Source organism: Chaetomium fimeti, assembly GCF_033439085.1.
Source record: "Chaetomium fimeti strain CBS 168.71 chromosome Unknown B0H64scaffold_3, whole genome shotgun sequence".
NCBI lineage: Eukaryota > Fungi > Ascomycota > Sordariomycetes > Sordariales > Chaetomiaceae > Chaetomium > Chaetomium fimeti.
In genome coordinates, this window is record NW_026944331.1 from 1,694,831 (window position 1) to 1,713,300 (window position 18,470).

Sequence of the window (18,470 nt, forward strand, 5' to 3'; positions counted from 1 at the left end):
CCCCGGCTTATCGAGGCCCTCTTACTTCCCTTACCCTACCCTACCCTACCTACCTGGTGTTTGAAGGGAAACTATAATCATCCGCTCTCACGGCTGGACCATTAGGCCGCAGGACAGGCCAATCTAATAACTCTGACCTTCGACCTCGCCTCCCGGCCCTGGTCACGTTTGGGACCCATACGCAACCGCCGAGGCACGCCGTAACGGTTTTCCATACTTGGTAATCACTCGGCCCCAGAATAGGCCCAGCTTCCCGCGGTGCAGCTCAAGGTTGCCCTCCTCACTCGCCACTGACCTGGCCCACCCCACTGACTTTTACCCCAGTGACCTAAACCGCCTACGTGTTAATTCGTACATTACCTCCGATGGTCATGGGTCGTTGAAACTGGGTGGGTGATTATGGTCGAGGCATCCAGGCTTCATCTTGAAGAGAGTACAAAACCACAATGGCTTCCAGGAGGCCAGGAGGCCAGTCTTTTGGCTGGTCGGGTATCAGCAGGCCTAGAGATCCACGAGCCGGCGCGGAAACTCCGCAGGAAGAGATAAAATCGAGGGCCGGGTGGAAGACCAAGAGGGCGGCCGAACCGAGTCACCAACCTTCGAGAACGATCCCGCAACCGAACCCGTCCCGACTGCCACAGGCTCACCATCGCCGCCCGTCGGATGGCCAATCAGAGCAACCGCGCCTGGTTCAACCATCCCGGGTTCGGAGCTCCATTGGAAGCGCAAGTGGTGTGGTGGTGGGGGATTCACATGGGCCGTCCTCGACTGCCCCAGCTCCCAGCAAGCTTCCAGCCCCCAGTTTGAAGCCTCGAAATATCCTCCGCCGCAAACGCTCGGGTTTATCGCAGGACACAACCAGCACCCGTAACGAGTCGCGAAATGACTCGACTGGAACCGCCTCCTCGGAATCTTATTTCCGTTGTCAAACACCTCCGGACCCGTTCCACCTCGACCGCGAGCTCACCCAGAGCCCCATGGAGATCCGGCTCGCCCAGCAGGTCGAGATCCCGATGACAAAGGCACAAACGGTGACAATATACCCCGAGCTGGATAGGTATCGAGATGTGCAACTACCACCCCGGCCCGAGAGCCCAGGTTCGAGCCTACCATACCGCATCGCGACCCACGACCTCGCCCCCCACACCCCTTTTCTCCGGAACAAGCAGTCAGGTCAGTGCCTTTAGTGGCAGTCCATCTACAAGATGGTCGGAGTCGCCGGGGCCGGGGCCATACAGCCGTGACACCACGCCTACCTCAATGTCGTCACAATCCCCGGGCTTGGTGGCCCCAATTCGGATACCTCCGCCGGGGACGAGGCGACCTCCCGTGACACGAAGAAGAGCTGGCAGCATCTCAAATGAAGCCGGCCCCGTAACGACCGATCCTCAGGGGCTGTCTGTTGTTAGAGAGTTGTCGACCTCGTCATCTTCCAATTCAACTGTCCGTGCTGGTGTCAACGCAAAAGAGAAGAAGAGCAAAGGATCGTCGCACCGCCCGCCCAGCCCACCGCCGAGGAAGTCGTCACAGAAGCCTGCAGAAAGCCGAGATGAAGTGGTGGCCTCGTCAAAGGCCTCGCGTAGGGCTGCCCCAACACAGGTCGCATCGCCGCCCGCAGTGAAACCCACCTCGTTTTCCCGTCCTCGGCCTGTACAACCCACGCCGCCCACCGGTTCGTCTCGACTCGCACCGCCTCGACGCCCCAGCCGCGATGGGACCGCCGATCTCCCACCTCAAAATGGGCAAACCATCCCTGTCATTCACAGCAATCTGTCCTCAACCTCGTTGTCCGAAAGACGGCAGAGCGGCCTTCTGGCCCCAGGCCCGGCCAGCCGGCCGATCGTCTCAACCGCTGCCCCAGACCGGCCGAACTACCTATCTCGCCGGGCCCCAACTAGGGAACCCACGCCGACCCCCAGGCCTGCTGCCTCTCGTGATGTGGCAGGGACGTCCAAACAAGAACCGGCGAGGCCGACACGAACACCAAGCCCCAACGTATCGACCTTTAAAACCCGGTTCCCCATCTTCGGTCGACGGACGAAAACAGTTCCCGAACCAACTCAGCAGGATAAGAAGGACAAACCCGCAAGGAAGGGACCAGCAGCTGGAACCGGCCACGAGGGTTACGGAAAGCTGGGCTCAGTGCGCCGGAGAAGCAACAGCATCACGAGCACGACGCGTGTGATCCCAGGGACTATGTCTTCGCAGGAGAGCCTGGGCAGCATATCCCGCGACTCGTTCCTACAAGAACGGATGGCACCAGTCGTCATTGCTGGTGGCGAAATAGTTGAGAACAAAAACGCCAGCCCGGAACTAACCCGCATTGAGAGCAACCAGAGCTCGACATTGAGGCGGCCCAGCATCGAATCCCGAAACGACTCTCAAGTTTCGCTCGCTTCGTCTCGCGAAGCCTCTCGCGAGCCCCCTCGCAAATCCCTGTGGCCGTCTCCTTTCCCGCGTCACGCGCAGACACCTTCGCTGAGCAGTCGGCGCCCGTCCGAGAGCAGCGATTCCGAGGCCGTTATGATGAAGCCGACCTTGGCCGTCAGGAGATCAATGCAGCGGATAAAGTCTGGCGAACAGGAGCCCCCAAAGCTACCCAAGCCGATCGTCACCCGACCCCAGGTTGTATCGCCCGCAATGACGAGCCTGGACGCTAGCATCATGTCTGATGACTCCGTCTTCGATCCTTCCGCGGAACCGGCCGTGACGACCAAGGAGCGGACTAACTCGGCGGCCACCTCCGGACCAAAGAAGCTGGTAAGACGAGCTCGCTCCCCGCGCAGGTGGAACTTTTTCGGCCGCTCGCACAGCCAGGCACCCGCCGAGAAAACGGACACGGCCAAGACGGTGGCTGCGACGGTCCAAGTAGTGCAGAGCAAGCCCGTGGCGTTTTACACCATGATGGACTCATCCGAGCAAGATGACTCTGACCCGGTTGACCTGGAAGAAGTGCTCCGCGAAGCGAGGGGTATCCCAACGACCACCCCTGAATTACCCCAAGCGGAAAACCCATCAAGCAGGAGGCCATCCGAGACAATGCAGTCACCATCAAACGCGCCGACGTCCCAGCAACTCGAGGTTCAGCGACCTGAAAATACGAAGCGAGTGTTCACAACCTCACCCGCCTTGCCCGCCGCCCCTCGGTCGAAAGCCGAGCCAACGCCAGCTCAGCCGCCTACATCTCAAGCCCCGAGTCGACCGAGCAGACTCCCTCAAGTCGGCCGCATCCCCAAGGTGATAAGCGCTAGGGCCGAGCAGATCTCACCGAAAAGCTTCTCGAGGCCTTTTCACCGGTTGAGCGTACAGATGCCCCCGGTTGCACTTGAACCCCAAGACCAGGAATCGGTCGCGAAAGGACCGAGCCCTCCCAAGCCCTCTACCCCAGAGACCTCCCACGACGACCCGATGTCAGGAAACCATTCCAACATCTCGGCTCTGATTTATGGCGTGCCAAGGTTGCTCCCACCAACCTCCAACCAGAACGGACAGGAGTTCCTCTCGTTCTCGCCCCGCAAGGACTCGCAATGCACAACGACAACATCCTCCAGCAGCTCGGGGGGACTCATGACCTTTGCCGATGCCACTGCGGTCGTGCCCTCGCCGTGCGCCCCGCTTGCCGAAGACGAGATTTGGGACGAGTATAACGACCTGCTCGGGGAGGAGACAATCAAGCTGTCGACATTGCAAGGGTCGTCCTGGCCAAAGCCGCTGCGGCTCGATGGGTCTACGGACAAGAAATATATCGAGCCTGCATTGGAATCGCCGACCCTCAGCCCTCCACCTCTGCCGAGTTTGGTTCAGGCTCTACGGGCGGGAATGGAACACAATTCCTTGAGCGTCCGTGGCTCAGACGTTGCCTTGGAGGTCAAGCGTATGCTCGACTACGAACCCACGCCGATAAACTCTGTTGTCATCTCCGATACGCCATGCAGCCAGGACGACGAGCTTGACCGCGTGAATTCGAGCAATCAGAAGGAAAAGGCCCCATCCGCGCAACGGGATAGCTGTTCCTCTGCCCTCCAAGTGCGACGGTCAAACGCCAGCAGTAGTACTCAGTGCTCCGAAGACAATTCGCCACTGTCGCAAGTCAATCTACGGGTTGGCTCCATGACCGTCAGCAAGTGGCTTACGTTTGGCCATGTCCTCTTCAGCCCCGTTCGAGACGAGCTGGTCTCCGAGGTCGGCTCGCTCAAGCGCCCCTCGATCCTCGTGGTTGACGGCCTAGGTAACGACGACTGGTCCTTCTACGCGGCCGAGACATACCCCGCCGCTACGTTTTTCAACCTCTCACCCCGTGCTCCTCTTCCGACCGAGTACCAAAATGAATCCTCTTTCCCGCTTAGCCCTCCCAATCACCACCAGGTTCAGTTCGCATCCCACACGGCAAAGTTTCCCTTCGGCGCGCAGAGCTTCACCGCGGTCGTCGTCCGCTTTCCCGCGGCCGCTCCCGAAGGCCACTACCGCAACATTATTTCCGAGGCTCGTCGTGTCCTGAAACCCGGCGGTTACATCGAGCTGTCCATCCTCGATGTCGACCTCAACAACATGGGCAATCGCTGCCGCCGCACAGTCCGCCGCATCAAAGAACGCATCCATGCCCAGGCCCCCGACACCAGCCTCGCATCAGCCTCGGACCTCATCCTCCGCCTGATCGGCAGGCGAGGATTCACCGACGTCAAGACCTGCCGCGTCGGCGTCCCCGTCGCCAGCACAGTCGCTCGATCGCGAGGCAGCAGCAGCAGCAACAATAACGGGGCCGGCGGCAGCAACGGGAAGCGGCGCTCGACGGGCGCTGCGTCCGGAGCGGCCAAGCACAAGAAGGACGAGCGTAGCCTTCCGGAGATGATGGCCGACGAGAGCCCCGTTGCGGACGAGAGCATCGCGCAGTCGGTGGCACGGGTTGGTCGGTGGTGGTACAGCCGCTGCTACGAGAGCGCCGCGGGGCCCGGGCTGGGCCCGTCCTCTTCCAAGGGCGGTAGTATCTGGCGCGACAAGGCGCTGCTCGCCGAGTGCGAGGAGTGGGGGACCAGCTTGAAGCTGATGGTCTGTCACGCGAGGGTGCCGGATGGGAGGGCCAGGGTGGCGAGCATTTGATGGCTTTGCTCCCCCTTCCGGTTGTTGTTGTTGGGTTTCTTTTTTTCTTTCTTTCTTTTCTTTTTGCCCCCGACGTTGGACGGAACGGAACGGAAGGGATGGAAGAATGAGCGAGGCTGTGCAAACAACAACACGACAACCACTACGACGACATACAACAACATACACATGACGCATACAAAGACCAAGAGGGCGCGAGCCCGAGGGTATCATCCATACACATTTTTCACGACCGTCGCATTTACCACCAAGGCGCGAGCCGGTGGTAATAGAGCGAGGACGGCTCAGAGCGGCTGTTTTGGCCCCTTTTACTTTCTTTTCTTCTTCTTTCTACCAACCTACCCTCAATCGACAGGAACGAAAGCGGGACGGATTCTAATTTTTTTCGGCATACATATTGCTTCGTTTCTTTTTTAATGGTCATCCTGGGGAGGACAATTAATAATCACCCTACCTACCACGACAGGAACCCGCTGGCTGGCTGCAATGGTTTGGATTTGGACATTTTCTGGTTTGGGGGTTTGGGGCTTTGGACATCCCTTGTCCGCAAGGAGATTGCCTGGGACGAGATGACTGGCGTTGGGTTTCGGTCCATTATTTTCTGGTTCTTCTTTTTGGTTTACTGTTGGCGAGCGAGCAAGCGAGCATCCGCGAGATACCCCCACCGGTCCTTTTCCAGCTGGGCTTTATGAGATGGGATGGGAGGATGGAAACGTACATAGTATGAGTGAATGATGAATATGAGATGTTGAAGCCATATCGATGAGCAATGCGCAGAACGTGATGATTTGGTGAAGTTGATGGATATTTTTGTTGCTAAAATTGTCTTTTCTTTTCTGTGTTTACTAAACCCTGGTTCGGTCAGGATTCCGCTGACCTTTTATGTTACCTTTTATGTACAGATCGATATGAGAGAGTCTAAACAAGACCTTGCTCACGAGTAGGTGTTCTACACATCGTCGTTCCCCCCACCCAACACACCCTTTCCAGACTTTCCACAATCACGCCGCCTTGGCCAGCTCGGCCTTGACCCAAGCCTCGAGCCCCCCCGCGGCGATGATCTCCTGCACGTTGGCCGGCAGCTCCCCGACCTGCTCCGTCCACGTCTCCCCGCCGGGGCCCTCGGTCACCTCGACGAGGCTGCGGCGGACATCCCACGTCAGGGTCCAGCCCGTGCGGCGCGTGAGCACGCGCGCCTCCCCGGCGGCGGCCTGCGGGGCGAAGCGCGCGCGCAGGCGCTCGACGAGGCGCGGGATCTCGAGCCCCATCAGGGCGTTGTTGATGCTGTTGCGGGAGAAGACGTTGCCGAAGCTGGCGGCGACGACGAGGGGGATGTCGCGGGCGAGGATGGCGGTGGCGCTCTGCTCGCGCGACGAGCCGCAGCCGAAGTTGAAGCCCGAGACGATGATGTCGTTCGGCTTGGCGATGCCGTCGAATTGGGGGTCGTAGTTGGAGAAGCAGGCGCGCGCCATGTCCTCGCGCGACACGTTGTCCTGGTACGTCAGCCGGCCCGGGTAGATGGCGTCCGTGTCGAGGTTGTCGGCGTCGCAGAAGACGATCTCGCCGCTGATGCGCTCGGGGAAGCCCGGCAGGATTTCTGTCGCGGACTTGTCGTCGGCCGGTGCCACGGCCGACTCGACCCGGTCGATGAGCGAGTCGAGCTGCTGTACGAGACCGGAGAGCTCGGTCTCGGGGGTGCGTGGGAGGCCGGTGCCGTACCCCGCGTCCACGCCGGACCAGCCCTCGGGTACCTGGTAGATGCCCGGCCCCGTGATAATGCCGCTGAGAGCGCTGGCAGCCACGACTTCGGGGCTCGCGAGGTATGCCTTTGCGTCGCGCGATCCCATGCGTCCCTTGAAGTTGCGGTTGCTGGCGCTGATGCCGACCTCGCCGGGTTCGAGCAGCCCCGTTCCCTAATTTCGTTAGTATTAAGAAATGAATCACAAGAACTCGGAAAACTAACGAGGCCAATGCAAGGGCCGCAGCCAGCCATGAGGGGCTGGGCGCCGGCCTCGACGAGGATCTGCCAGTCACCCATAACCTCGGCGGCCTCCTGCTCTGCTGCTGAGGCTGCCGCGACGTAGAGCTTGACACTGTCGGAGATCTTGGGAATAACGCCCCCGTTGGCCTCACCGGCGTCCCTGAAAACCTTGGCAGCAGCCCTGATGTCGGAGGCTCGGCTATTGGTGCAAGACACGATATACGCGCGGTCGACTTTGATCTTCTGCGGCGCTAACTCGTGGAGGGGCGTCGCAACCTTGACGGAGTCAGGACCGGAGACGTAGGGCGAGAGCGTGGAGAGGTTTAGGTAGAGCTGCTTAGCGTACACGGCATCGGGGTCTGCCGTGACTGGGTTAGCGAAGAGTTTGTCCACCGTCTCATGCGTGATGCGATCCCGCGTGGTTCGGTCTTCAAGCATGGCCGCTTCGGTCGCCTTATACCGCAACCAGCGCTCCAGAGTACGGTCGATGGGGAACAGGCCGGCAAGGGCGCCCCATTCGCAGGACATGTTGGCGATCGTTACGCGAGTATCGACCGGTAGGGTCTGCATGGTCTCTTCGGGCCCCGTGAACTCAACGACATGGTTTAGAACGTCGCTCTTGAAGATGCCGCACAGCGCAACGATGACATCTTTGCCGGTCACACCCTGCGGCAGCGTTCCCGTAAGCGTGACACGCGCAATGGGCGGGACGTTCCACCATGTCCGACCTGTAGCCCAAATACTGCAAGCATCGGTGCGCACGACGGGGGATCCAAGGCAACCCACTCCGCCGTAGTGAGTGCTGTGGCTGTCCGAGGCAACAGCCATGGTCCCTGGCCAGGCATGCCCCTCCTCCACCATGATTTGGTGACCGATTCCGTGGCCGGCGGGGTAGAAGGCAGCCCCTTGCTCCTTAGCGAAGGCCTCGATTTTTTTGTACTTGGCGAGGTTGACCTCGCTGCGGTTGGACACATCGTGATCCAACGCCATGATGAGTTGACCGGGGCGGTGGACTTTGGTTGCTCCTATCGACATGAATTTCGTCATGACCGGGAACGAATTGTCGTGGGTAAGAATAGCGGCCGGCTCGATGCTGATGTAGTCGCCGCTCCGGACACGCTTGCCTGGGGGTAGGCCAACAGCATAGCGTTGAACGATCTTCTCGGTGAGGGTTTGAGGGGACCCTCTCTCGGCGGCGGAGGTCGTCGTGGCATAGCCGCGATGTTGGGAGCGAAGGCATTGGGACTGAGAAAAGGCAATTGTAGGTGTACGAAGGCATCGGGAACTCGGTACTGATCGCAACGACTGGATCGTCCGTACGCTGGCTTGACTGACAGGATACCAACTGCTGGAGAGGCGCATAGCCCGCCTGCTCATGGGGCAGAGCTTGATATGGAGGGTTAGTCAAAAGGCTAGAATACGGAAAAGGAGCACTGTCTGACTTACCCCTCTTGCTCTGTACGCCATGTTGTACCGCAGAGGTTATGGCAAAACCTCGACGTGTGTGTTAGGTAAATACCTGGATGTTGACGGACAAACCTTTCGAAAGAGAGTCATAGTACGAATAAACTCATCGTCTGTCGATGTTCCAAAATCTCGGCTCGGCATCGATTGGCCCACTCAACCCTGGCGGTCTCCGATTCCGGCCCTTGAATTCAGCCCCTTGTGATTGGCCCAGTGAGTGTTGATCAGGCACTGGGCACTGTGACTTTGCGTACCGTACGAGGTAAGGTACATTACCTACGCAGTCATGGTGGGGAGTCACGAGTGTCGTTGAGCAAGATTTTGGTGAAAGAGAGAATGGTGATATGACGTAGACTGACCATCAAGCAGCTTGCTGGGCATCTAAATACCCAAGTTTAGTTTTCTGGCCCTAGATAGCCAGAGGTTCTCGGTTTCTTTGGTCCTTGGCTACCAGGTACACATTTGTCTTCATGACCTCGTTCCCCCTTGGAGCGGGGCACACGCCGCTGGGCTGCAGGCGCTCCCGAGAGATACCCGAGAGCGAGAACGAATCTCAACGAGGCCCAAAATAGGTCCAGTCGACAACGCCCGACACAGACACACTCCTCCTGTGATAGCCGGGATTGAGGTCTCTGGTGAGTTGCATCCGTGTGGGCATACTTGAACGGTGTTAATCTGCCCAGGAAGGCAGGCACGCCGCCATGTAAATGTCGACCAAACCAACGAAACGAAAGATACAAAAACCCCAAGGAAACTGTATTTGCTCAATTTATTTTTGTTTTACTTGAGTTCTTGTTTTTTATTGTTTTTACTCGATTTCTTTTATTTGATTCATTCTCCTCGACTTCTTTTCTTTCATATTCTTTTCCCTTTTATTTCACATCTTTTTACTTGATTATTTCTTCCTTTGGACGGGAGCTCGGGAGTGAAAGTGTGCTTTGTTCCAACGGCTTGGGTCTTGCTTGGCGGGGTAGGTTGCTTCCCCGGATTGGCGGCCGCTTTGCGGGCCAGACCTTTCCAGGTCTCCGATCTCCGAGGAGCAAGCAGCAGCACTTTCCTCCAGTTCGCCCAGACCCCTGTCCCCAAGCACCCAAGTATACTCCTACGCACACAGGACCATCGCAGAGCATCCTTCTTCCATCGCATGCACGAATGCCTGTCAAAAAAGCAGACGACTTGACGACCGACAAGGGCCCTCTCCACTGAGAAAGGAAAGCACAGGCTTGCTTTCGAGTACTTGTCCTGCCTGCCGTGTCCGAGACATGGTCGATCATGGGCCTTGAGCTTCGACTCGTCCACTCCCTCCTATTCACCAGAGCCGGGTTGAGCACGCCGTTGTTTTCTTAAACGGCTATTACTTTTTTGTTTTGGAGTAGAGGTAGTTGCCGAAGCAGACGAGACGACGCGACACAAAAAAAAGAAACCATCCGCCCGAATTGCACGACTTCGGCTAGACGAGGGCGAGCGGTAGATAAATGCCCGGCGACTCTAGCGCCCCATTACATCCCGCTCCGAGTCCACCATGACACGGCGCATTGTACGATTCCCTTTCCCAATCTCCTAGTACTATAAATATCGCACTAACCACCGCCCCTCTCCCTCACGAACAGGTCCGCACAATAGTGCAAACCACTACCGCCGCCATCTTCACCTTCATCGTCATCTTCTTCCTCGACCGCAACTACCGTGTCCTCCCCAACGCCATACACGAATACCTACCCTCCCACCACTCGGGCACCGTCGTCACCGACATCACCCTGACAAAATGCTCGTCCCTGAACGTCTTCTCGTCGTGCAAGCTCGACTCCACCGTCTGGCACCGCATCGACAAGGACCTGTACCTGCGCCGCAGCATGTTCTCGTCCGCCTACCTACACATCCAGCGCAAGCGCGAGGAGGAGCTGACGCCCGAGGACAAGGTGGTCATCGACGTCAGCGTCGGCCGCCTGCACCCGGACGTCATGGCCGCCAAGAGCAGTGGACACAACCTCGCGAGGGAAGCGCCCGAGAGTGGTGATGGTGGAGGGGGGGAGGAATGGTGGGAGTCGCGTCCCGGCGGGTTGTGGATCAAGCGAAGCAACAAGCGCGGCGTGAGCGATTCCAAGAGCGCCGTGACCGAGATCGACGTGCTGTTTGGGGATGATGCCGTCGAGGCGCGGCCTGGGTGGGAGATCACGGCGGGGACGGCCATGCTGCTGGATGGGAGTTCGGGGATGTTGCCGGTCCACGTCACCATTCGGCGCGGCGCCGAGCATGATCCTTACCAGCCGGTGCCGAAGGTTATGGACAATGGCCGGTTTAAGATCATGCAACTGGCGGATTTGCATCTGAGTACGGGAGTAGGAAAATGCAGAGATGCGGTGCCGGAGGACTGGAATGGGGGGAAGTGCGAGGCTGATCCGAGGACGCTGGATTTTGTCGAGAAGATCTTGGAGGAGGAGAGACCGAATCTGGTCGTGCTCAGCGGGGACCAGGTCAACGGCGAGACTGCGCCAGATGCGCAAACGGTGAGTGAAACATGTGCTCGATTTCTTTCACTAGACGTCGTACTAATTATGGCTAGGCTATCTTCAAATACGCGCAAATCCTCATCAAGCACAAAATTCCTTACGCATCCATCTTCGGTAACCACGACGACGAGGGCTCCATGTCGCGTGCATTACAGATGGAACTTATCGAAAAGCTCCCCTACTCTCTCTCCAAGGCGGGCCCCGCAGACATCGACGGGGTCGGCAATTACTACGTCGAGGTTCTGGCCCGCGGCAGCTCGGGCCATTCCGCCATCACTGTGTACTTGCTCGACTCTCACTCGTACTCGCCCAACGAGCGCAAGTTCAAGGGATACGACTGGATTAAGCAGAACCAGATCGACTGGTTCCGCAAGACCGCCCAGGGCCTCAAGAAGAGCCACAAGGAGTACACCCACCACCACATGGACGTAGCGTTCATCCACATACCCATCCCTGAGTACACGTACCCGAATGTGACGTTGGTGGGTCAGTGGAAGGAACCGAGTACCGCGCCGGGTTATAACTCGGGGTTCTATGACGCACTAGTCGACGAGGGGATCTCCATGGTCAGCTGTGGGCAGTATGTTATCCTCTCCCTCCTTATCCACCTGGCCACTCAAATCAAACTAACCTAACCCCGTAGCGATCACGTAAACGAACACTGCGGCCTCTCCCAAACAAAAGACGCAAAGCCGGCCCTTTGGATGTGCCACGGTGGCGGCGTCGGGTTCGGCGGCTACGCGGGCTACGGCGGCTTCTACCGCAAGATCCGCATCTTCGACTTCAACACGAACGAGGCCCGCATCACCACCTGGAAGCGTGCCGAGTACGGGCCCGACGTAGATAAGCGGATCGAGGAGCTGATCCTGGTGGATGCGGGGCGGGTGGTGGCGCCGATGCAGGAGTAACTAACTCACCCACCCTCTTAACCACCCCGAGAGGGTACGTACAAGACAGTTTAAAAAAAAGGAAGGGATGGGCAGCGATATACCCAGTCTCAGTGTTCTGTATATTTTGGGAAAAGCAACAATATCCTGAACCGGGTCGATGGGCAGGCAGGACAGGACATGGCATGGCCGGCGTTTTGGGTTTGCGCGTCGAGGTTCGGTGGCTCCGTCTCTTTTGGTTGCGCGTTGGCGGAGTGCTTAGGATATTCGACTACGGCGTGTTGAAGCAGCTTTTGCCATCGTGGTTAGAAAGGTTCATAGCAGACATGAAGCTATCATAGGGAGTGCCGGCTCTCTTGAACATTTTTGCTTATTGCTAAGCTCCTAAGTTAGTATCTGCTTACGTTAAAGTGGCCTAGGTGTGTAGCAAGTTTTCCTATAAGTTTGTACTAGCGGATATCAAGACATCTCGTGTGCACCACATTCAGCGGGTTCATTACCTGTGGGACTCGCGATAGTAGTGTGTGGGTAACCGTGGGAGAGGATGTGGGCGGTTGTCCTGCACGTGAGGTGGGCCAGGGAAGGCCCCACCTCCCACAACCCCCGCTCGCTCGTGGTCCTCGGGTCAAGCCCCTGACTCCCTAGCTCGATTAGAGAGCCCCTAACAACGAACAATATTCCACCCCCACCATCCGGAGAGAGAGGATTAAGTAGATACCTATATAAGGCCACGAGAACCCCATAACGACGGAACAAAATGTGGAATGTCACTAGGTCCAAAAAGTGGGCGCGAGTAATGGACTATTTCCTCACCCCCATTTTAGCTTGAACCTCGAGAATATGCAAGCATTTGTCCCAGACAGGTTAGCATGGGATGGCATCATCGTAGAGATGCGACCAATTTGAGCAATCTTCATCCGCCAGCACCATAGTTCTTTTCATTGACTCTTCTTATTTACTTGTGCCCGCCACGAAGAAAAATTGCCTAACGATCTTGAACGGCCATACCGCCAACATGCTACCTCGCAACGTCAAGAGCCTTGGTCGGCGTGCGTGGAAGGTTGTGCAAGCCAACTGGCATCTCGGAGTGACTGCTTTTGGCGGTCCGCCCGTCCATTTTAGAATTGTATGTCTATCATGCGTTTTGTGTTTGTTTCCCACCCCGAAGCTCATTGTTCCCTCGCTAGTTCAACGAAAAGTTTGTCCACAAAACAGAATGGATCGACGAGCAGGTGTTCCAGGAGTTGTTCAGCATCTCCCAGTCACTGTCCGGCCCCGCCAGTACCAAGATGCTGTACTGCATTAATTTGATGCGTGGCGGAGCCATGTCAGCCGTGTTGAGCTTTCTGCTCTGGAGTCTCCCAGGCGCCATCGGCATGTACGCCTTGTCCATTGGCGTGGCGAGCATCGATGAGACCCTCCCAGGCCCCGTCTACGCCCTGCTGTCCGGCCTCAACTCGGCCACCGTGGGTGTGATTGCGTTAGCCGCGGTGGAACTGTCCCAGAAGGCTATCACGGACAAGTTGACCCGCCTCGTCGTCTTCTTCACGGCCGCCGCTGGCATGATGTACAACGCGCTATGGTACTTCCCCGTACTGATGGTCATCTCCGGACTCGCAACCGTCACCTTCGATTTCCGCTGGATCCATCGCCCACTTGCGAAGCTCGTCGGGGCCGCTAAAAAGTTGCGGCCCGGTCGACAAGCCCGACCCAACGAGACCTCTCCCGAATCCCGCTCCTCACCTACCCCTGAACCCACTAGCCACGCCAACCCTCCCCCGACGACAACACAACCCACCCCCATTTCCGACCTCCCCATCACCGAAACCGAAGCCCACCAGCGGCGGCAGGACACCACCCCTCCCCCCTCCACCACCGAAACTGAACAGCGCATCATCCCCGCCTCCCACACGCTCTCCCTGCCCGCCTCCCTAACCTGGAAAACCGGCAGCGCCATCATCGCCACCTTCCTCCTCACCTTCATCGCCGCCATCACCCTGCGCGGCACCTTGCCCGCCCCGCCCCTCCTCTACCGCCTCTTCGCCAACATGTTCCTCGCCGGCACCATCATCTTCGGCGGCGGGCCCGTCGTCATCCCCCTGCTGCGCGAGTACGTCGTCGCCGAGGGCTGGGTGGCGCCGCGGGATTTCTTGATCGGCCTGGCGCTGATCCAGGCGTTTCCGGGGCCGAATTTTAACTTTGCGGTGTTCTTGGGCAGTTTGGCCGCGCTGGGTGGGGGGTATCACTCGCTGGCTGGGGCGGTGATTGCGTGGGTGGGGATCTTTACGCCGGGGCTGGTGCTGGTGCATGGGACGATGGGGGTGTGGAGTGCGGTGCGCAGTCGGAGGTGGGTGAAGAGTGTGCTGAGGGGGGTGAACGCTGGGGCGGTTGGGTTGATATACACGGCGGTGTATCGGATCTTTGGGGTGGGCTATATTGATGAGGGGTTTCAGGCTGGTAGGAGCTTGGGGGATGATCCGTGGTGGGTGGTCATCACGGCTACGAGTTATGTGGGGGGGAGGTATTTTGGGGTGAATGCTCCGTTGGCGATTCTGCTGGGGGCTGTGATGGGGTTGGTGAGGTATGGCGTGGTGTCAGCTTGATGGTGAGAGAGCTTGGTGTATGTACGAAGCACGCGTAGCCGTCTTATGCAGTGACTCGGACGGTCCGAGGTAGGTACGCCCTCCCCCAAGCAATACTTGGAATGAATAAACCTTTCAGGTAACAATACGCTAACTACCATAGATATCTAAATACCATTCAAAATGGCGCTCAAATATTACAACACTTGCCAAGACAATACCGAGACCAAGACAACGAAGGACGGTCATGTTGTCTGCTCCCAGTGCGGAGAGTTTTATAACTCTTAGCGGGCTTCCGAATGGAACCCACGACACCGGCAGGTTGCATTTTCAACAACAGCAACTTTGGGGTGCATGTTTGGGGTGCGTGTTTGGGGTGCATGAAAGTGGGATGATGGAGGATAGATGTCTGTCTTCTCAGCAGCTGCCGGCGGCTGCAGAGATGTGGGATATCAGGGGAGAAGCGGCGTTGGATTGAGTTTTAGTTAGAAAATAAGGCCAACGGCATGCATGCTCGATAAAAGGGATCAAGTGGTGCAGTTCCCTGAACCTTTGGAATAGTTGAGACGCTGGGGTTTGTGAATTAGATCAAGGAGCTGAGGTGAATATCGAATTGTGTTTGTGATGAGATCTTGGAAAACGAGCACTGAGGATGACAGGACTTCCGCTCCTTTCATACTTTCTATTTTCTTTCTTGAATATGACTGTGAAGTTGGCCGGGTCTTACCCTTTGCTTGCTGTGCAGACACGTCCAGCCTGAAAAACTGTCCGTCCACGGGTCTGACACTTTACAACATGACGGTCCACGAAAGCAATTCCTCGAGGATCATGGGATCCAGTGCCGTATCATACGTGCTAAATGTGTTTCTTTCATCTTCATTGACTCGTCCTTTTCTCGTGCCTTGGCTGCCCAACTTACTTCTCCGACTGATGTATTCCTTCTCCATATCATACTATGAGGCCAACCATTCCTCCATGCCAGTTGACTTACGGGCCACGTCCTTGTGAAGGAATTCGGACGATTATATTGCTAGTTGCCCCCCTTTGGTGGGTTACCTCTCCGTTGAGGGGTCGCGGTTGGCCGCCCTCTCGGCCAACTGAAGCTCACGACAGGAAACCAGAGTCTTTGGTGCTCATACGCATTCTCCTGCCCTGTCACGGGACGGGTGGTCGTCTGCAGCCATTCCTTTCCTCAATGCCAATGCGGGGGATATGGGAGATAATTGGTTGAAATACGGACCTGCCTGCAGGACGGTTGGTTGCTCGCAAACATGTTGGTCGATTTCCTTTCGTCTTAGAGGCACCCGACCCCGCGCCAGTGTTTTCCCTCACCTTTCCCTTCTTTCAACCCATCATTCATCCGATCACGAGGTGTCCACTCTCTTCAAACCCATACACCAACATTGTATCCAACATGTCGTTCACCTTCGGCGTTGCTGTCCACCCTAGTCAGCTGCTGCCAACAGAAAGAAACCTCTCCGGGCTGCTAGAGAAGCTGCTGACCGTGTTTGGTGATGAGTCCATCCTAGACGGAGGAGGGCTTCCCAGTCAACCTCTCCAGCGTGAAATCGGTGATGTCCCCCGCTACGCCCTGCGGCCTATGGTTGGGAATGACTTCCACGTTCAAACCTCGTTCGGTTCTTCGCCTTCGTGGAAGGCCGTGATGCAGCTCGACCGGGATGACGAGAAGTCGGACAAAATATGTCTTCCCCTCTGCGACGTCACCCTACAATCCGAGTCCGAGGCGACAGCCACCATTAAATTGGCACAACAGATGGCCAAGCTTCTCCGCTACGCCTGGCCGGACGCCAATGTTGTTGGCCCTTCAAAACGTCGCCAACTCGGGCCACCCTTCGTTGATCCCGCCTTGCCGGATTACCAACTTTTCCAATGGCTTGCTTCCAAGGATCTGAACCCCGTCAGCGAAGGAATCATGTTGATCCATTTCTACGGCTCCAAGGACTGGTTCTATCGGCCCCTTCGACAGGTGGCTGTACGTATTCGTCTTTTTTATGACCTGGCGTTGCGTTGGCATCAAGTACCAGAACTGACATTTTGATCCGTGTGTCCCTCCCATAGCGAGGCCTCGCTGTTAAGCCATCCCCAGAGACAGACCGGACAGATATCACCGTACACACGGATTCAGGTGCAGAAGAAGTCATAACCGACGGATCTGTTGCCCAGATATGGTAACTTCTTTCTCTTGACTCGTTGCCCCTTTTTCTGCAAAGAGTGGCAAAGTTAGGCACTGATCGCGGTCCTCTGTGCTCACCTTTAGGTCATTTACCGGCCCGGATAGCTGGGTCATCTCGTTGCCTGTGGTTGCCACGATCCTCCTGCTTATGACGCATCCGACAAAGGAGGTCAACCCCCTGCCCGACAATCCCGATAGAGACTTATCGTGGACTTTGGATTCTCTTCACGGATTTTGCAGGAAAGAAGGCCTCGAAGACGGCGATCGCCACCTTTCGTGGTCGTTGGGCACATTTGCGGACTGCTGGATGTACTTCAACTTCATCTTTTTCTACTTCACCCCACACGATGTCGACGCGGACGAGTGGATTGGCTCCGGTATTCGCTGCGATCGTCGTAGCATCACGGTTCGAATTGGGGACCCTGAGCGCAAGGAGACCTTCAGAGAACAGCGAGTCTGGCTCAGCATGCGTACTGCAACGCCATATGAAAGCGGTCAGCAAGCGGACGCGGATAAGCTTAAGGGGCCAGATACCGTTGGGGTTGTCCTAGCCGACGCATTCCATCACAGGATCGGAATGACGAAAAAGGAGTGGTTAGTGCGCGACATGGAGCCTGCTAAAGGGCATGGGGGCGTCAAAGGTTTCCAAATGCTCCTTTGGGGTGGCGTGGAGGACTGGAGTAGGGGGTGGAACGCGTGTCTTGATTATGTTGACCGTCTGCACCAAGTCCAGGTACCTAATCTTCGCCTCTATCTCCCAACTGAACGTCGCTAAGAGAGGCGCTAACAACTCGGTCTCACCAGGTCAGCGACATAGACAACAGCGACCCATACAGGCTCCACTATCTCATGTTTGACCTTCGCGGCGGGCTGGCCAAGGAATACTTCGTCACAGCCAACCTTCTCAAGATGTTCCGTCAGCATATTGACGTCTTGCCCCGTTCCCTTAAGCAGATGAGATCAAAGTGGGAGATGACCTACCCGGGCGTGGATTCGGACCTCCTGCAGCGTTTTGACAACCACACCCAGTTGGCACTGCTGAGGAACTGGTCTCGGCTGATCGAGCACGCTGACGCTCTGCACGGAAAGCTTGCCGATAGGATCGAGAAGAGATCTGGAGAGCTCTTGAGCCTGAGGAACAATGTGAGCGTTACCGATCCCATCAACTGGCATCCTAGATTGTGTTGCTAACCATGGTGCAGTTGATGATCGCCCGGGACAAGTGATCTGCAGAAATACCAGCATGGATGGAGTCCAAGTCTTTGTTGGAGTGTATCTTCTGTTTCGTAACAAACCGAGCACCAAGTACCTACCTACGTCCAAGATCCAAGTTTCAAAGGCACACGTCGGTAGTTCCAGTTCGATCAACTTCGCTCCAGCCATAGTCAGTTCAAGGCAGTTACCTAGTTGGTTTGACGCAGTCAAGTTAAACCCGACCATTGCAAATTAACTTAGACTTGGTTGAACTTATTATTACTGGTAGGGAGGCCAACAAACGGACCCGTCAGTACATGAGGGCCACATTGCAACACGGACTTTATATATACTCTGTGATCAACTAAGTTGTGACTTGCCGGGAACCCATCCGGCGTTATTATTGCTGTCCTGACAATAAGCTAGCTTGCACGTCGGATCTCGAGAACTTGATTGTGGTATTTTGGCCCCCACGGTGCACCAACGGGTGGCTGCAGCCTGCAGGCCGCAGCTGTCCGATTGGCAAGTAACGGTGCCAACAAATGACTCTTATTATATAAT

The 18,470-nt window shown here is 56.9% G+C and overlaps 5 protein-coding genes across 5 annotated transcripts; 4 read left to right on the plus strand and 1 right to left on the minus strand.

Moving 5' to 3' along the window:
- Window positions 1-446: 446 nt before the first annotated feature.
- On the plus strand, window positions 447-5,097 carry B0H64DRAFT_321203 (uncharacterized protein; the record flags this gene model as incomplete). Its single annotated transcript, XM_062800500.1, has 2 exons — window positions 447-1,168; window positions 1,239-5,097. 2 exons carry the CDS (start codon window positions 447-449, stop codon window positions 5,095-5,097), a joined length of 4,581 nt encoding a protein of 1,526 aa, XP_062660607.1.
- Window positions 5,098-5,855: 758 nt separating this feature from the next.
- B0H64DRAFT_338806 (homoaconitase) lies at window positions 5,856-8,653 on the minus strand. The gene is made up of 3 exons (XM_062801188.1): window positions 8,525-8,653; window positions 7,061-8,464; window positions 5,856-7,010 (listed from the first exon to the last, which is right to left on the minus strand). The coding sequence occupies exons 1-3, from the start codon at window positions 8,543-8,545 to the stop codon at window positions 6,099-6,101; spliced, it is 2,337 nt and encodes a 778-aa protein (XP_062660608.1). The 5' UTR covers window positions 8,546-8,653; the 3' UTR covers window positions 5,856-6,098.
- Window positions 8,654-9,940: 1,287 nt separating this feature from the next.
- On the plus strand, window positions 9,941-12,042 carry B0H64DRAFT_118222 (Metallo-dependent phosphatase-like protein). Its single transcript, XM_062797900.1, has 4 exons — window positions 9,941-10,079; window positions 10,153-11,049; window positions 11,106-11,632; window positions 11,696-12,042. Exons 1-4 carry the CDS (start codon window positions 10,065-10,067, stop codon window positions 11,958-11,960), a joined length of 1,704 nt encoding a protein of 567 aa, XP_062660609.1. The 5' UTR covers window positions 9,941-10,064; the 3' UTR covers window positions 11,961-12,042.
- A 477-nt stretch (window positions 12,043-12,519) lies between these two features.
- B0H64DRAFT_456951 (chromate transporter-domain-containing protein) lies at window positions 12,520-14,865 on the plus strand. The gene is made up of 2 exons (XM_062807361.1): window positions 12,520-13,065; window positions 13,127-14,865. Exons 1-2 carry the CDS (start codon window positions 12,955-12,957, stop codon window positions 14,540-14,542), a joined length of 1,527 nt encoding a protein of 508 aa, XP_062660610.1. The 5' UTR covers window positions 12,520-12,954; the 3' UTR covers window positions 14,543-14,865.
- A 937-nt stretch (window positions 14,866-15,802) lies between these two features.
- Window positions 15,803-18,386, plus strand: B0H64DRAFT_391334 (uncharacterized protein). Its single transcript, XM_062803462.1, has 5 exons — window positions 15,803-16,514; window positions 16,601-16,710; window positions 16,800-17,448; window positions 17,520-17,858; window positions 17,918-18,386. Exons 1-5 carry the CDS (start codon window positions 15,936-15,938, stop codon window positions 17,939-17,941), a joined length of 1,701 nt encoding a protein of 566 aa, XP_062660611.1. The 5' UTR covers window positions 15,803-15,935; the 3' UTR covers window positions 17,942-18,386.
- The last annotated feature ends 84 nt before the right edge of the window (window positions 18,387-18,470 follow it).

What these genes read in the sequence shown, in the direction of transcription:
- B0H64DRAFT_391334 (XM_062803462.1), top strand. Translation starts at nt 15,936, where the DNA reads ATGTCGTTCACCTTCGGCGTTGCTGTCCACCCTAGTCAGCTGCTGCCA. An exon ending in ACCGTCTGCACCAAGTCCAG is followed by an intron (nt 17,449 to 17,519) that starts GTACCTAATCTT and finishes CGGTCTCACCAG; the next exon opens with GTCAGCGACATAGACAACAG. An exon ending in TCTTGAGCCTGAGGAACAAT is followed by an intron (nt 17,859 to 17,917) that starts GTGAGCGTTACC and finishes ACCATGGTGCAG; the next exon opens with TTGATGATCGCCCGGGACAA.
- B0H64DRAFT_456951 (XM_062807361.1), top strand. Translation starts at nt 12,955, where the DNA reads ATGCTACCTCGCAACGTCAAGAGCCTTGGTCGGCGTGCGTGGAAGGTT. An exon ending in CGCCCGTCCATTTTAGAATT is followed by an intron (nt 13,066 to 13,126) that starts GTATGTCTATCA and finishes TTCCCTCGCTAG; the next exon opens with TTCAACGAAAAGTTTGTCCA.
- B0H64DRAFT_338806 (XM_062801188.1), bottom strand. Translation starts at nt 8,545, where the DNA reads ATGGCGTACAGAGCAAGAGGG. An exon ending in TGGCGTACAGAGCAAGAGGG is followed by an intron (nt 8,465 to 8,524) that starts GTAAGTCAGACA and finishes CTCCATATCAAG; the next exon opens with CTCTGCCCCATGAGCAGGCG. An exon ending in GCGGCCCTTGCATTGGCCTC is followed by an intron (nt 7,011 to 7,060) that starts GTTAGTTTTCCG and finishes TAACGAAATTAG; the next exon opens with GGAACGGGGCTGCTCGAACC.
- B0H64DRAFT_118222 (XM_062797900.1), top strand. An exon ending in CTGCGCCAGATGCGCAAACG is followed by an intron (nt 11,050 to 11,105) that starts GTGAGTGAAACA and finishes AATTATGGCTAG; the next exon opens with GCTATCTTCAAATACGCGCA. An exon ending in TCCATGGTCAGCTGTGGGCA is followed by an intron (nt 11,633 to 11,695) that starts GTATGTTATCCT and finishes CTAACCCCGTAG; the next exon opens with CGATCACGTAAACGAACACT.